This window comes from Neovison vison, chromosome 3 (assembly GCF_020171115.1).
Source record: "Neovison vison isolate M4711 chromosome 3, ASM_NN_V1, whole genome shotgun sequence".
In the NCBI taxonomy this organism is placed as follows: domain Eukaryota; kingdom Metazoa; phylum Chordata; class Mammalia; order Carnivora; family Mustelidae; genus Neogale; species Neogale vison.
In genome coordinates, this window is record NC_058093.1 from 197,427,239 (window position 1) to 197,444,113 (window position 16,875).

Sequence of the window (16,875 nt, forward strand, 5' to 3'; positions counted from 1 at the left end):
GGCAGGGAGCCTGCTTCCCCCCTCTCTCTCTGCCTGCCTCTCCATCTACTTGTGATTTCTCTCTGTCAAATAAATAAATTAAAAAAAAAAATCTAAAAAAAAAAAAAATTTTCTAAATAGCATTTAACTTTATCTTATATTTTAAGTATGCTCCATGCCCAACATGGGGCTTGAACTCATGACCCTGAGATCAAGACTCACATGCTCTACTGAGTAAGCCAGCCAGAAGCCCCAGGCCCAGCCTTTTATACAGGCTATGCGCTATATGTGTTTGCTTATTTAACCCTTGAAACAACTTGTGAGGTTTGTACTATCCTCAACCTCACTTAGCAGATGGAGAAATTGAAGCCCAGAGAAGTTATGAACTTGTACAAGATCACACAGCTGGTGAGTAGCAGAGCGGGATTTGAACCCGGAGCTATCTGGCTCCAGAATCTGGGCTCTAAACTATGAAGCTAAAACACTTGTCTATTCAAGTGCTGACAGAGAGTGTTTGTCTAAGGATTTGAATGCATGAATGTGATTTGAATACATGAATCTTCACAAGAACCCTGTGGGATAGAGTCTATTATTATCTCCATTTTACAGTCAAGAAGACTGAGGCACAGAGAGGTTAAGTGAGCTGTCCTAGATCACACAGCTAGGAAGCGGCAGAGCTGGGATGTGAACCAGGCGGTGGAGTTCAGAAGTCTGTGCTCTCAGCTCCAAAGCCCTAATGCTTCAAACAGCCTCTCCAGGGGTAGACAAGACCCCTAATGATGCTAGGGGAGGTGGAGTCTGAGATGCAGAAAGAACCCAGGGGCAAAACAGCCCCTGAGCCTGGGCCCCGTCTAGAGCCTAGCACTTCCAGGTAGACTCAAGTCAGTGCTAGAGAAGGATCCCCTGTCAGCAGCTGGGGCTCCAAGGAAAGCCAGGGCTGAATGGGGCCAGGGGCAGGGGAGGGAGCAGGGCAAGGGCTGGTGGGAACAGACACCCCCTGCCCAGTTCCCTGCTCCACCCCGAGCCCCAGCTGGGCTGCCAGCAAAGGCTTCTGTCTGCTGCAATGCAGAGGCCTTGGGAAGCCAGTGAGTGGGTGAGCGTGAGTCGGAGCCCAGGGAGGGATGATCCTGGCCCAGTGCCGCACCAGGCCTCCCGGCCAAGCCACCGCCTGCTACCCAGGCCCTGCCAGCCACCTTGGCTGTTGCTCACCTCTTGGTGGGCACAAGGAGTCCTTTGGCCCTGGAAGGGAGCTGGGGTTCAGAAGCAGAACAGGAGGCAGATCTGCCCAAGACCAGCTGAGGGACTTGGCCCACTCTTCCTGCTCCCACTCCCAGTCCCTGGGGGAGTTCCTTCCCAACACCCCTCCACTTGGGGTGACGTCAACCCCATTTGACAGCCACCAACACTCCAGCTGTCTACCTTCACCAGAATAAGCAAAGTTTCACACTCCAGCATCACAGACTATCTGAATCACATTGTATGGATGGGGAAACTGAGGCACAGGGAAGCAGGGGGTGAGGCCTGTCTAGAGTCACCCGGCAAGCTGAGCACAGAGCAGCTACAGCACCAAGGCCTCATACTCCCAAGTGCTGAGTCCTTGTACTCCAGGCTCTGATGGAGCAGAATCCAACTCAGGTCGGGTTACAGCCCTCGGTGGGGACAGGCTACTCTGTTATTTTTAAAGTTACTGAGCAGGAGGATGAAAGGGACAAGACCACCAGGCAAGACTGTGAGGAGGGGAGAATGAGGACCATCGGGCTGCTTGGAGGCCCAGTCCCGCTCTCCAGCTTCCGTTATCTGGAGGATGCGGCCGAGCTCAGCCAGGTGAAGCTGGAGGGCAAAGTGTGAGCACATGGGTGATGAGAGTGGCCCGAGGGACAAGGACAAGGTGGTGGCCAGAGGCCAGAGCAGGCACTGCCCAGGATGTGACAAAGCCTGGGGAAGACAGGGGCAACTCGGCTTGCTCCCAGATGCTAAGGAATGGCACAGGGTTAGCAAATGACCCCTCCCCATAGGGGGTCCTGCCAAAGGCTTTGTCTCAGTAGAAATGGTGGTCAGGGCACCTACCACTGTCAGCTGCACAGAAGGAAAGTGCAACACACAGGAAATAATAAATGACAACTATTATTACAACCGTAACAGCTACTGTTTACGGTGTGCTACTCACTGCCTAACAATGGGCTAAGTGCCCAGCATCTCCCATTTGAGTTCATCCTTGCCACTACTGTGGGAGGTCCTCGTATGATCACCCCCACTTTAGAGATGGGGAAACAGAGTCCTGGAGAAGATAAGTGGCATGCAGAGAACAGGCAAAGGCAGGACTGAAACCCAATGCTGGACTTTCTGGACAGCACGTGCCCAGGCTACTCACGGACCTAGGTGGTCCAAGCAGCTTGGTCCATTCCTAACTTTTCACCCCATCACACAGCAGCGGAAAGGCCCATTCACTGCTCAGCACACTGACTAACGGAGGGTTGTGTCCCAGGGAGGCGGGTGTTCTGGATGCAGTGCCAGATGGTGCTGGGTCCACTTTGTGCCATCCTGACTCCAGCCTTACTCAGGCCACCGCATCTGATGCTGGGACTTGCCCTCTCTCAGAGACTTGGGAAAGTTGTTTCGGGTAACTCATGGCTGGGGAGCTACGGTGGCCCTTCTACAACCCTCCCCTGGTCACCTGCCACCTGCCCTCTGAAGCAGCATGGAGGCCAGCCTGTCTCCAGGGGGTGGGGCAGAGGGCAGGACAGTGAATCCTGTCAGACCAGCTTAAAGCTGTTTTCAATGACATCAGGTGGGGGAAGGGGGCATCCTGTTTTAACACAGATCCAGAAATAAGGGAGGAGCCCCTGGGAACCCACAGGCCTACTGCCAGGGTGGATGTGTGTGGAACGTCAGCCCACTGACCAGCGAGGAAAACTGAGGGCTAAGGCAGGCCCAGGTCGGGCCCCCCAGGCTTCTGCCACAGCCAGGGTGCTCAGGACCCGTGGGCAGGCGCCCGCTGTAGAACGTGGGGAGCCACGGGAAGTCGCACCATTCCGATCCCGGGGGGAGAACAGCCATCGCAGGATCCTCCCCCAAAGCCACCCCCACCATTTTCCAAGAGGCAGCGGCGCGTGAGGAGTTAAAAAAAAAAAAAAAAAAGCAAGCAACATTCGTCCTGCGGGCGTGGAAAGGATGCTGCTGCAGGGATGGGGGGCTGGGACCTGCAGCTGAGGACGCTTGGGGACAGGAGCGGGGGCGAGAAGGCTCCCGGAAGGCTGCCACCTCCAACGCTGCTGCCTACTTCACCTCGGAGGCAGGGGGCCCCAGACGCCCCCAGCCTGTGTCCGGCTTGGCACCTCGGCCGGAGAACGACGTGTTCGGTGGGCCCGGGCGCCGCGCTCTTACCTGTTACCTTACCTGGCACCAGGTGAGCCGTAGGGAAAGGGCGCAGGGGGCTCGGGTCGTCAGGGGCGCAGGTTCCGCGCGGCTCATTGGAGACTGCGCCCGGCACTGCACTCGCTCCGCTCCTCCCGCCGCTCCTCCCGCCGCTCCTCCCCTCCTCCCACCCCGGCTGCGCCGCGGCAAGGTCGGAGCCGAGCGGGGCGGGCGCCCGGGCCAGCTGACGGGTGGGGCGGGGCTCCCGGACGGGGCGGGGCATCTGGGGGCGGGACCAGAGCTAGCCCTCCCCCCCTCCACCTGAGACGGGCCCCGCCCCCTTCCGCCTAGCCGGGCCCTCCAGCTCTGTGCTCCAAGTCTGGAGACCCCAGGCCCAACCTGGTGGGGGCGCTAGCTCTTTACTGGGTCTTTTCCTATGGAGGGACAACCTGCCAGCCCATGTGGGAGTTAGGATCTTTGCTTTTTTTCCTTCCTTCATTTCCCCCCTTCCTTCTTCCTTCCTTCCTCTTTGTCGTTCTCTCTTTTCTTTCTTCCAACAAATATTGGTGCAGCACCTACTATGTGCCATCTGTCATTCTAATCTGTTGAGATGCAACAGTGAAGAAAGAATCTGGGCCCTGCTGGAGCTGGCACTCTAGTGAGGGAGGCAGGCAAAACCTACAATACATAAGTCAGTTACATCTGGTTGGAAGGGAACATATTTTAGAGAAAAGAGTAGAGCAGGATTGTAGGGATTGAGAGAGGGGAAGCAGCAATACCCACTGAGGGATTGCTAGGGGCAGTGTGCTAGGAATACAGCAGAGTGTGAAAAAAGGAAGACCCCCGGGGGCGCCTGGGTGTCTGCCTTCTGCTCAGGTCATGGTCCCAGGGTCCTGGGATCACCCTGGGACCAAGCCCTGTGTCGGGCTCCATGCTCAGGGGGGAAGCCTGCTTGTGTTCCCTCCCTCCCTCCCTGTCTCTCTCTCTCTGTCAAATAAGTAAATAAAATCTTTAAAAAAAGAAAAAAGGAAAAACCCCATCCTTTGCAGAGTAGGGGAGACAGGAAACCAACAGGTAAGTACGTAAGATCATTTCATTTAGTGGTAAGTGCCATAAAGGAATAAAACTGGGTGCAGCCATGGAAAGTAACACAGGGCCACTCAAGCTGGGAAGGGGTCTCTGGGAAAGGTGCAAGGTGAGCAGGCTTCTGGGCAAACAGTGCGGCCTGAACCAAGAACCTGGGAAAGTAGGTCAAGGCCCAGGGGGGGTGGCAGGTGGGGCAACATATCCCCTCACCCCTCCATCCTTCAGTCAAAAGCTTAAAGCACCCCGAATTTAAAACAGCCTCTGCCACTCACACGGGACAGCCTCCTTCAAGGAGAATTTGGCAAAGTTCAGATTTTAAAAAACATTTTTTTTGACCCAGTAGGATTTTCTTCTATAGATAAGACTGGTCGAGGGGAGCAAAGATCCTAGTTTGCAGATAGTTACTGTAGTAGCAAAACTCTGAAAATACCCTTAATACCCTTCCATAGGGAACTGGCCAAATCATTACAGAGCGGGGCTCAACAGAAAAGTGCGGCAGGGAAAAAAGCAACGTATGTTTGTATGTGTCTGCATACAGAAGCTATGTATAGGTATGGAATGACCTCCTAAATGGATTGGGTAAAACCAAGGGACAGAATAAAGTTGGAGCAGGCTAACATTCATGCAAACACAAAAGGCAAATATATGATTGTATGTGAAGAAAGTATCCTGGATGGGCTATCCAAAAGTCAGAGTGCCTCAGAGCTGGGTCCAGATCCAGGCTCCATCATTTTTGCTGAGTAAAAACAGCCGACACAGTATTGAAGGAGGAAAACAACATTGGTGGACTGACACTGCCTGACTTCCAGACTTACTATGAAGCTACAGTAATCAAGTCAGTGTGGTTTTGATGAAAGAATAGACACACAGATCAATGGAACAGTATAGAGAGTCCAGAAATAGACCCATGTAAATACAGTCAACTGATCTCTGACAGAGGAGCAAAGGCAGTACAAAGGAACAAACACAATCTTTTCAACAAATGGTATTGGAAAAGCTGGACATCCATATGTTAAAAAAAAAAAATCTAGACTCAGACCTCACACCTTTCACAAAAATTAACACAAAATGAACCACAGACCTAAATATAAAATGCAAAACTATAAAACTCTAAGAGGATAGGGAAAAAAATCTCGATTTTTCTTGGCTATGAAGACGATTTTTTTTTTAAGATTTTATTTATTTATTTGACAGAGAGACAGATCACAAGTAGGCAGAGAGCCCAACACAGGGCTCCATCCAGGACCCTGACTGACTGAGATCATGACCTGAGCCGAAGGCAGAGGCTTTAACCCACTGAGCCACCCAGGCGCCCTATATGAAGACGATTTTGGGGGCAACATCAAAGGCATGATTCATGAAAGAACTGATAAGCTGAACTTCATGACCATTAAAAACTGCTCTGCAGGGGCGCCTGGGTGGCTCAGTGGGTTAAGCTGCTGCCTTCGGCTCAGGTCATGATCTCAGGGTCCTGGGATCGAGTCCCACATCGGGCTCTCTGCTCAGCAGGGAGCCTGCTCCCCGCCCCACTCTGCCTGCTTCTCTGCCTACTTGTGATCTCTCTCTGTCAAATAAATAAATAAAATCTTTAAAAAAAAAACCTGCTCTGCAAATATATGGTCAAGAGAATGAGACGACAAACCACAGACTGGGTGAAAATATCCACAAAAACCTGTATCTGATAAAGTCTGTTATCTAAAATATACAAAACCCAACAATAAAAAAAAAAAAAACCCAGCCCAATTTTAAAAAGAGGCAAAGACCTGAACAGACACCTCACCAAATGAGATATATAGGTGATGAATAAACATATGAAGTGATGCTCCATGTCATGTTATTAGGAAATTGCAAATGAAAACAACCTGATACCATTACCGACCTCATAGACTTGCTAAGATCCGAAACACCGACAGCACCAAATGCTGGGGAAGACGTGGAGCAACAGGAACTCTCATGCACTGCTGGTAGGAATGCAAACAGTACAGTTACTTTTGAAGGATTTGGTGGTTTCTTATAAAACTAAACATACTTTTACTGTATGAGTCAGCAATCACATCCCGAGGTTATTTACCCAAATGAGCTGAAAACTGATGTCCACATAAAAACCTGCAAGTGGATGTTTATCGAAGCTTTATTCATAATTGCTGGAACTTGGAAGCAGGCAAGAAGCCCTTTAGTAGGTGGATGGATCCACTGTAGTTGATCTCTGTCAAATAAATAAATAAAATATTAAAAAAAAAAGAAAAACCCCATCCTTTGCAGAGTAGGGGAGACAGGAAACCAACAGGTAAATACATAAAATCATTTCATTTAGTGGTAAGTGCCACTTACTTATATGTGGTCCATCCAGACAATATACTATTATTCAGTGATCAAGCCACTGAAAGACATGGAGGAAACATAAATGTCAATTATGTAAAGTGGAAAAAGCCAATCTGAAAAGGCTATGGGATGATTCTGATTATATGACATCTTGAAAAGACAAAACCATGAAGGTGGTAAAAGTGTCCGTGGTTGCCGGGGTTAGGGGTGGGGGAGGGATGAACAGAGAGGGCACAGAGGATTTTGAGGGCAGTGAAACTATTCTGTATTCTGTATGAGACCATGATGGTAGAGATGTATCATTCTATGTTGTAAAAAACCACAGAATATACAACTCCAAGAGTGAAGCCTAGAGTACATTGGGTAATGATGTGTGGATGTGAAGGAATGGGTTGTAACAGATGTACCACTCTGGGAAGGGATGTTGACAGTGGGGGTGGGGGTGAGGCATATGATCAGTCTTTGTACTTTCCACTCAATTTTGCTGTGAACCTTAAACTGCTCTAAGCAGTAAAGTCTAGGGGCACCTGGGTGGCTCAGTTAGGTGTCTGTCTTTGGCTCAGGTCATGATCCCAGGGTCCTGGGATTGAGCCCCGCATTAGGCTCCTTGTTCAGTGGGGAAGCCTGCTTCTGCCGCTCCCTCTGCCTGCTGCTCCCCCTGCTTGTGCCCTCTCTCTCCCTATCAAATGAATAAAAATCTTTAAAAAAAAAGATTATTTATATTAACTTGACAGAAAAAGATCACAAGTAGGCAGAAAGGCAGGCGGGGTGGGGGTGGCGGCGGGAAGCAGGTTCCCTGCTGAGCAGGGATCATGACCTGAGCTGAAGGCAGAGGCTTTAACTCACTGAGCCACCCAGGAACTCCAATAAAATTTTTTAAAAAGATTTTATTTATTTATGACAGAGGGAGTGAGAGAGGGAACACAAGCAGGGGGAGTTGGAGAGGGAGAAGCAGGCTCCTTGCTGAGCAGGGAGCTGATATGGGACTTGATCCCAGGACACTGGGACCATGACCCGAGGCGAAGTCAGACACCCAATGACTGAGCCACCCAGGTGCCCCCAAATAAATAAAATCTTTAAACAAAGTTAAGTCTGGGGGTGCCTGGGTGGCTCAGTGGGTTAAGCCTCTGCCTTCAGCTCAGGTCAAGATCTCAGGGTCCTGGGATCGAGCCCCACATGGGCCTCTGTGTTCAGCGGGGAGCCTGTTTCTCCCTCTCTCTCTCTGTCTGCCTCTTTGCCTATGCCTACTTGTGATCTCTCTCTCTGTGTCAAATAAATAAATAAAATCTTAAAAAAAAAGTTAAGTCTGTTTTTAAAATGGTTAAAATGGTTTTATGTTATGTGTATTTTATTGTGGTAAATAAATTACAGTGTTCCTAGCAGCTCATTCATGACTTCTCCAAACTGGAAACAATACAAGTGGCCTTCATTAGCAGAATGGCTCAGGGGATGGAGTGGTCATCCGGTGGAACACTAGGCAGCCACGAAAAAGCACAGTGCTGCCACTACACAGGACAACAGCTATGAATCTCAGCAACAGAATGCTGAGTGAAAGAAGCAGTATGCAAAATAATATATAGTATCTGATTTTATCTGTATCAAATTCAACAACAGGCAAGACTAATCTTGGCTCTTAGGAGTCTGGATAGTGATTAGCCTTGGGAGGTGGGTAGTGGCTGAGCAGGGACACGGTTGGGGCTGGAATGTTCTGTTTGGGAGATCTGGATGCTAGTTACATGGGTGTGTCGTTTGTAAAGATTCACCAGCTGTACTCCTGAGATGTGCCCTTTTTTAATAGTGTGCTCTATATAAAATCAAGTCTGTGTATAGATATATATATATAGAAATATTTACACATGCAACACACATATATTCACATACATATACATGCATACCCCTCCCCCACCAATACACTCTGGAATCAGATAGAAGGGTGTGTGCTGTAATTCTGGTCCTGCCACTCACTAGGTTTATGACCCTATACAGGCCCCTATACTTCACAGAGCCTCATCTGTAAAATAGGTTTAATAATACCTCACACAGGGGCGCTGCCTGGCTGGCTCAGTTGGTACAACATGCAACTCCTGGATCTTGAGGCTATGAGCTCGAGTCCCACGTTGAGTACAGAGATTACTTAAAAAAAAAAAAAATCTCAAAAAATCTATAATACCCCCCCACACACAACAAAAACACATCAGTGCTGGCTGAGAACACACAGACCCAGTACTTACTATTAATATTCTTGCTGTTGTTCCGTCTGGTGATTGAACCCAGACTGGGGTGGGGTAGGGGTGGAGTCACTGATTCCAAGGAGAAGGGGGCCACTGGGAGAGCCGGTCTAAATGCATAAGCAGAACAAGCTTATCTTGCAAACTACAGCAAAGGGAGAAACAGTATGCACTGGTGGTGGGGGGGGATGGGGGGATGCATGTGCCAGGCCTGCCCTGGGCCTCTGAGGGAGGAAGGCAATTATGGGGGTAATGCACACAGAACTGGGGAAATGGATCCTTCCTGGAGAGCAGGGCCCTTCACTATCATTGGGCAATCAAGACACCCATGAAAATTTAAACATGTTCTCAGACCACACAGCTCTGGGCTGGGGAGCTGGGTCCTTGAGAAGGAAGCGGCCCCTGAGGGTCATTCTCCCCCTTGGGGAAGCCTGGTACCTTTAGGAGGCTTGGTCTGGGCCCCAGGATCCCCGTGGCTCAGACTCCTGTTCTATTCCAGACTCTACTACTTGTGAGGCATCTGACTCTGGGTGGGCTATTCAACCTCTCTGACCTTCATTTTCCACCTCTGTAAAATGGGGATAATTCCTACCTCATATGGTTTGTTGTGAGGATTAGGCAGCTTCCCTTCATGCGTAGAGTAAAATCCAAAATGTTAACAGTGGTCTCCTAAGCCCAGTGGTTTGGCCGGAATACCACCCTGGCCTCATTCCCTAGGACTTGTCCTCTCGTATGCCTTGCTGTTCTTCAAGTACGCCTAGCTTGCACTTTTAACTCCCCTGTCTAGAACCCTCTCCTGCCAGATCTTGCTGCAGCGTTTGGAGCGTGGCTGAAATGTCACTCTTTTTTTTTTTTTTTAAGATTATTTATTTATTTATTTATTTGACAGAGAGAAATCACAAGTAGGCAGAGAGGCAGGCAGAGAGAGAGAGAGGGAAGCAGGCTCCCTGCTGAGCAGAGAGCCCGATGCGGGACTCGATCCCAGGACTCTGAGATCATGACCTGAGCCGAAGGCAGAGGCTTAACCCACTGAGCCACCCAGGCGCCCCTGAAATGTCACTCTTTGGGAGGCTTTCTCCGGCCATCGGTCTAAAGTGGCCACCTCCAGGCACTCACCACCCCATCACCTAGCTTGTCTTCCCAGCACTTACGACTGCATGAAAATAACATGATTGTGTACTTGTTTCCTTGCTTACTCCCGTCTCCCCACCTTGACTGAGCACTAGAAGCGCAGGGAGCTTATCTGTCACTCAAAACGCACTTCCACAAGCTCACCTCCCACACTCAGGATGCCCCTGGCCAGCCAGGGTAAAAACCAATTAGGCTGTTGGTGAAGGTTTTGCCCTGAGAGCAGAAATCTGCCTTCTTCCAGCCCCTCAAGGTGCTGGCGGGAGATCTGGACCCCCAGACATGTTCGTGGATGTCTGCATGAACTGGAGAGGACGGCCTGGCATGGTCGCACAGGATGTGAGGGTCTCCCATCTCCCTTTGGGGCCCTGGGACCTTAGCCTGGGGGCCCAATTTGCCACAGAGCTGGGAGGAACCAGGGGCTGTGCTGGATGTGTGGGTGATAGGTGTGTGACGGTGTGCATGAGTGTGTCGCGTGTGTGAATGAGTGTGCGGCTGTGTATGTGAAGTGCTGTGTATGACTAGGTGTGAGTGTGTCAATGGCATGAGCACACGTGTGATGGTGTGTGAATGCGTGTGAGCATGTTAAGGTTGTGTCTGAGTGTGTTAAGTGTCTCACTGCGGATGAGTGTAAACCTTTGCATACATCCGGGGGGCGGGGGAAGGAAAGCATCAAGAAAATAAACCCCAACAAGCACAGAGAGTAAATCCGAAATCCCTCATAATCCAACCATTCTGAGAAACCCTATTGTGAACGCTGGGGCATCGCCACCCCTCTCTGAGGCTCTGTTTGCCCATCTGTAACATGGGTGACGTAACAGTACCTCGCTCAAAGCTTTGCTGTACGGATGCAAGGAGAGATGGTGGGAGATCGGCCAACAGGAGTTACCATTTGTGGTCACCTGTGTACCCGGGCTAAGAGCTGGAGTCTTCCTCCCCACCCCCATCCTCGCACCAAGCTGAACAGGGACGGAACTCTAGGGTCGAGAAGGGGGCTTCATCCTCTATTCCGAGCCTTAGTTTCCCCATCTTAGCAACAGGGCTGAGGTCCAAGCTTCCTCCCGGGGCTTTGCAGACCCGGGCCTGCAGGGTGCACGGCGGACCAAGGTGGGGATCCCCGCGGCAAGAGACTTAGGAGCTACGATGGGTCTCCCTGAGCTAGGGATGCACGCTCTACAAGCAACACACTCCTCTCACACTGCGGCTGTGCAGAACTCCGACCGCGCGGTGCGGGGTGTAGCCGCCTACAGACCACACCCTGCTCCCCGCCCACACTCCAATTCTTCGGCCCAGCCACCGGAAGTCACGCCGGACGGAGCGTCTTCGCGGGGACGCGGTCCGGGGTCTCGGCGGCGAATCCCGACACCGCGGCGAAGGCTCGAGGAGCGCCGGACAGGGGCCCGGGCAGACTGCTAAACCCAGGCTCAGACGCACAGAACGGGCTAGTGGCTCGTTGGAGCGCTGGGACCCCAGGCATCGTCTAACTCCCCTCCTGCCGTTGGCTGCCTCCTCCGAAGCTCCGAGCAGAAGAGGGAAGCGACATTTAACAAAAGGCCTTGAGGGGTTCCAAGTCCCAACTTGCCCCCGGCCCGTGAAAGTGTGACTCGGTTTGCCTATCTGTAGAGTGGGGAGACCAGTCCCCTCCCTGTGGATAGGGAAGCTGTGAGGCGGCACGAGAAGACCACGCGCTCGCAGCCGAGTCCGTCCGCCGCACCCCGTTTTCTGCGGCGGCGTCTTCGTTCTTTTCTGCATTTGGGAACTTGGAACGCACCCTTGCCGCCGCCTCCCCGCCCCGCCCCGCTGGGGGCGCGCCGGAAGTGCTCCTACGGAAGCCGGCGGAGCGGCGCGCGCCTCTTCGCCATGGCGACGGCTGGGACCCCCCGGCGCTTCTGTCGCTGCGCCTGCTTCTGCTCCGAGAACCTGTACGTGGCGCGCTACGGGCTCCACGTGCGCTTCCGGGGCGAGCAGCAGCTGCGCCGGGACTACGGCCCGGTGAGTGGCTTGCACTGGCTCTGCGGAGAAGCGGGCGGCAGGCGTTCGCTGGGCTCGGGAGCTCCGATCTGGGTGCCTCGGTTTCCCCCTTCAGCGGGGAGAACAGGATCGCCCGCTGAGGCTGTCGTGAGCAACGAATGAATGAGCGTCCTTGTAAAGTGCTTCGGGCAGGGGCCGGCGCGGGGAGGCCCTCGGCGCGGTTCCTAACTGCAGCTGGGAGCCCCGCTCTCCGCTGAGCGAGCTTCTCGACTGTCCTCCTCACTATGACCCCGTCGGGTCGGGGCTCTCCTGTCCACCTCCACGAGGGGAAACTGAGGCCCAGAGACGTTAGGAGACTTGCTCACTGGACTTTCTGCTCTCAGATCCTGCACAGCCGCGGGTGTGTCAGCCCCAAGGACTTCCAGCAGCTCGTAGGAGAGGTAACTGCCCGCCTCTGCCCCTCCACAGCCAGCCTTGCCCTTCCTCTTCAGACTGGGCCAGCAGTTCGAGGGGGCCTCCCAGTCCTAGGTCCCTGAAGGGCTCCTTAGACCTCGGCTTGCCCTCTTCCTGTGCCGCCTCACTGCAGCGCCTGGGGCCTGGCACCAGAAAGAGAGAAAGTGGGAAATGCCGAGTTGTCTGCCTCACAACCTCTTGAGACACTTGCCCAGGGTTTCACAGCAGGAGGAGCTGAGATCCCACCAGGGCAGCCGGGCTCTGGCTTCCGTCCTCCTCCTCTCTTCACCCACCCCCACTTTGGTGGGTGCCAGAGCTGCTGGCATCTTCTGTCTCCTTCCTCGCCTGGGGGTGAGTAAGGGGAAGCTTCCTGGGCAGGCCCCCTGCAGCCTCTGGAACACACCACCTGGCTGGGATTCCATTCCTCTCCCTTGGCAGCACAGCTGGTTGAGCATGTCGAGGGGTTCCCATCCCAGTCAGGCTCTGAACTGTGCAGCCCAGAGCGGGATGGGCCCCTTCCAGAAGGAGCTGCCTTCAGCTAACAGCTTGGCACCTGCAGTTTACCCTGAGAGAGTCAGGTGTGTAGACAGACTTGGGTCTCAACCCAGGCCCTGCTCTGGCCTTCCTGAGCCTCAGTTTCCTCCTCTGTATAATGACCTTGGGGTGGGGGGTGATGGGACGCCCCATCTTGGTAACCGGGCCCTATGCCACCCAGCTTGAGCAGGAGGTGGAGCGACGGCAGCGGCTGGGGCAGGAGTCGGCTGCCAGGAAAGCCCTCATTTCGAAATCCTACCACCCAGTGAGGCCTGATGTCTACAACACGCTGCAGGTAGCTGGCAGGGCCAGGTCACTGGAAGGAGGTGGAGGCGTCCCGGCCTGGGGCCCGTCTGCCTCACAGCTAGTGTGTTCTGCCCCCAGGATGAGACTCTGGCCCCCGAGTTTTTGGCCGCAGCTGAGTACAGCAAATCACCAGGTGCAGACTTTGAAGGCCTTCTCCAGCGGCTGGAGACGGTGTCTGGTGAGGTCTTGGCCCCATCACCTAGTAGGAGTAGGACTGGGGGGTGGGACACTGGGGTCCCTCCACCATGTCTGCCTCCAAAATCCAAACCAGCAGGAGCTAGAAGGGCTGGTGGGACTGACCTGCCAGGGGCCGGGCGTCAGTATTCACTTACGCACTTGCGCAGCACACACTCAGTGCCCATGTCAGGTGTGAGTCAGCTGGCATACTCAGTTTGAGGGGTGGGGACTGAGGAACTCACAAAGGGACAACCAAGACAGGTGTGCCTGACAGTGAAGCACCCACCCCAAACCCCCCAACCCAGGGCTAACAGTAGTCTGGGAGGCAGACAGTTCTATCCCTAGACCTGGAGAAGTGGGCGAGAATGAAATTTCTTGAACCTGCATGACCTGGAGTTGTGGGAGACGGGCGGCCAGGTAACTGCTGTGACCTTGAGCAGAGGCCCAAAGCCAAACCAACCTCAAAAATGCCCCATCTCTCCTCCTTTGGATCTCCTGCTGGGATCTCTGGCTAAACCCAGCAGGAAGTGCCAGCCCTTCCAAGTTCCTTGAATCCCTCTGCCTCAGTGTCATCATGTGTGAAATGGGGAGTAATACCCATCTCCTAATGGCTAGTAATGGCTAGCCATTAGGCTACAAATGGCTAGTAATACCTATCTCCTATAGTGTGATTAAGCGAGGTAATGTGCCGAATGGCCGGATGGGGACACGGTGCTCAGGAAAGGTTTCCTTATCTTAAGGTTACTGTTATTCCTAGGTCTGGGAGTACCCTGGGGAGACAGATGTGCAGTGTTGCTCCCTTTATGATGCTTGTACTCTCTTGTGAAGCACAGGCTGGAATGTGAACGAAGTCATCCCTCCTAGACTGGAGGGACCCCTCCTCATTGCCATTGAATCCCCGACAGTGAAGACTGCGCAGGTTATCTGGGGCGGGGGGCTGGGCTGTGAGCTGGCTGAAAGTGGGGGCCATACGAACACGGCACCCCAGGGGACTTGTCCATCTGCCCAGAAATATTTGTATTTCTGTTCTCAGCTTGGCCTCTCCATAACAGAGCCCAGCAAGAAGACAGGCCCCCTCACCCCTCCTGTGTGGGGAACAGAGGCGCCAAAAGGCACTTCAGTTGGGGTGCAAATGTTGGTGGCTATGCAGAGAAAGCCCGAGGCGGCTCTGTGATCCCTGCTTGGCTCCATCACTGGCCTGCTGGGGGTCACTGGGCTAATCCCTTCCCATCTCTGGGCCTCATCAGAACTCACATCAGAGTCTAGAGACTAGATGTGTGGGTGTCTGTGGAAGCAGGAGGAGAGGCTCCAGGGACCAATGAGGGGGCCCAGGAAGAGGCCTCCCTGCCGCCCACACAGTAGGTCTGTAGTGGTCACAACAGCCCTGAGAGGTGAGTACCCGTGTCCTCCCCATTGTACAGGTGAGGAAACTGAGGCAGAGGGAGGTGACCAGGCATGCACAGGCTCACTGAGTACCCGTGTCTTCCCCATTGTACAGGTGAGGAAACTGAGGCAGAGGGAGGTGACCAGGCATGCACAGGCTCACATAGCTCGAGGACATAGAGCCACACTGGAGCTCCCAGCCAACCATGTCCCTCCCTTCGCAGGGGAGAAGCGTATCTACCGGGTGCCGGTGTTCACAGCGGCGTTCTGCCAGGCCCTGCTGGAGGAGCTGGAGCACTTTGAGCAGTCAGACATGCCCAAGGGAAGACCCAACACCATGAACAATTATGGGGTGGGTGAGGCAGGGACAGTGGGCGCTGGGTGGCCATATCTGCGGTGCTGGAGAAGAGCTGTTGGGCCCTGTTAGGGTCTTGGTCTCCCCATCTGTAAAATGAGATCATGGTAGGATTATTATGGAGTTGATATCTGCAAATAACACTGTCCTTGGTAAGAGACTCCCCCAGGGACCCCAGGTGAGGCCCCGTCCCTTTCCCTGCTGACCCGAGGGGTCCCCCTCCCAGGTGCTGCTGCATGAGCTAGGCCTGGATGAGCCGCTGGTGACGCCACTGCGGGAGCGTTTCCTGCAGCCGCTGATGGCCCTGCTGTACCCAGACTGTGGCGGGGGCTGGCTTGACAGTCACCGGGCCTTCGTGGTCAAATACGCCCCGGGCCAGGACCGGGAGCTCGGCTGCCACTATGATAACGCCGAGCTCACCCTCAACGTGGCCCTTGGCAAGGCCTTCACAGGGGGCGCCTTGTACTTTGGGGGCCTCTTCCAGGTGAGTGTGTGTGACCCACGGGGCAGGGCCTGGGGCAGCCGGAAGTGCCCAGGCCTGAGCCCCGCTTTCTGCAGGCACCGTCAGCCCTGACCAGACCCCTGGAGGTGGAGCACATGGTGGGCCAGGGCATCCTGCACCGGGGCGGCCAGCTGCATGGGGCCCGGCCACTGGGCACGGGCGAGCGCTGGAACCTTGTCATCTGGCTCCGGGCCTCTGCTGTGCGTAACCGCCTGTGCCCCATGTGCTGCCGCAAACCCGACCTGGTGGATGACGAGGGCTTTGGCGACGGCTTCACCCGCGAGGAGCCCACCACCGTGGATGTGTGCGCGCTGACTTGAGCGGGGCTGCGGTGGGGTAGCACAGCCAGCGAGGGCTCTGCCTCCTTGGGTTGGGCGGGACAAGAATAAACTCCCTGCCTCCCTCAGGCCCTTCTTGGTTCGAAAGGACACACAAGCTTCTGCGTCATTCTTTCAGCAGACAGGCTGGCTTGGGTCAGTCTGTCAGAGCCAGAGCCTGAGATGGGGATTCCTGGGCAGGTGGTTTGTTGAAGGAGTACCTTCGGGAGAAGGGCGTGAGGGAAGGACAGGGCAGGAAGGAGCTGGGCCAGGATGTGGTTTCGAAGGGCATCCAGCCTCGGCCCGATCCCACGGAGTGCTCTGGAGCCTGACTCTAGCAGCCGGCGGCCTGTATCAGTTAGGGGAGGATGGGCTGGGCGGGTAGGGAAGCGGCATCCATCTCCATGGCAGGGTGGCACCCAGTGGCCAAGGGAACCTCCCAGAGAAGAGCACAGATGTGAATCTGCAGACACCACAGCGGGGGTGGAGCACATCTGCCTCTGAAGGGGATTTGGGAGGATCACCAGCAGCAACTTCTAGTTGGTGCTGAGGGCTTAGCACAGAGGGGTGTTAGGAGCAGGTGCTCGAGCCAGACTGCCTGGGCTCAAATTCTGATTCTGCCGCTTCCAACGGTGTGTCGTGGGGCAGCCACGTGACCTCTCTGTGCCTCAGTTTCCTCCCCTGGAAAGAACCTATCGCCCAAGAACTACTGTGAGAGTCAAATGAGTTGACGTTCATAAAGTCCTTTGTAACAGTCCTCCGTGTCTGCTGTCATTACTG

At 54.0% G+C, this 16,875-nt stretch overlaps 2 protein-coding genes across 5 annotated transcripts in view; one reads left to right on the top strand and one right to left on the bottom strand.

Moving 5' to 3' along the window:
• The window catches only part of ABCB9 (ATP binding cassette subfamily B member 9), a 28,768-nt gene extending 25,281 nt beyond the window's left edge, over positions 1-3,487 (bottom strand). The window contains exon 1 of one of the 2 annotated variants that reach the window (XM_044243458.1): positions 3,376-3,487. The gene's annotated coding sequence lies outside the window, so the exon portion shown is untranslated. Of the gene's footprint in view, positions 1-3,363 lie in introns of both variants that reach the window. The other variant, XM_044243459.1, reaches the window with a different exon arrangement.
• Positions 3,488-11,418: 7,931 nt separating this feature from the next.
• OGFOD2 (2-oxoglutarate and iron dependent oxygenase domain containing 2) lies at positions 11,419-16,852 on the top strand. Of its 3 annotated transcripts, XM_044243468.1 has the most exons (7): positions 11,419-12,089; positions 12,452-12,508; positions 13,237-13,350; positions 13,440-13,539; positions 15,146-15,273; positions 15,503-15,760; positions 15,835-16,852. In XM_044243468.1, the coding sequence occupies exons 1-7, from the start codon at positions 11,958-11,960 to the stop codon at positions 16,096-16,098; spliced, it is 1,053 nt and encodes a 350-aa protein (XP_044099403.1). In that variant the 5' UTR covers positions 11,419-11,957; the 3' UTR covers positions 16,099-16,852. The 3 variants fall into 3 exon arrangements, with proteins under 3 accessions (XP_044099403.1, XP_044099404.1, XP_044099405.1); XM_044243469.1 differs by lacking the exons at positions 11,419-12,089; positions 12,452-12,508; positions 13,237-13,350; positions 13,440-13,539 and adding an exon at positions 14,812-14,959; XM_044243470.1 differs by lacking the exons at positions 11,419-12,089; positions 12,452-12,508; positions 13,237-13,350; positions 13,440-13,539 and adding an exon at positions 14,966-15,036.
• Positions 16,853-16,875: the final 23 nt, after the last annotated feature.

Bases quoted from the DNA above. Each gene is read 5' to 3' on its own strand.
- OGFOD2 (XM_044243468.1), top strand. From the start codon at position 11,958: ATGGCGACGGCTGGGACCCCCCGGCGCTTCTGTCGCTGCGCCTGCTTC. The intron at 12,509-13,236 runs GTAACTGCCCGC...TATGCCACCCAG, and splicing joins TCCAGCAGCTCGTAGGAGAG to CTTGAGCAGGAGGTGGAGCG. The intron at 13,351-13,439 runs GTAGCTGGCAGG...TTCTGCCCCCAG, and splicing joins ATGTCTACAACACGCTGCAG to GATGAGACTCTGGCCCCCGA.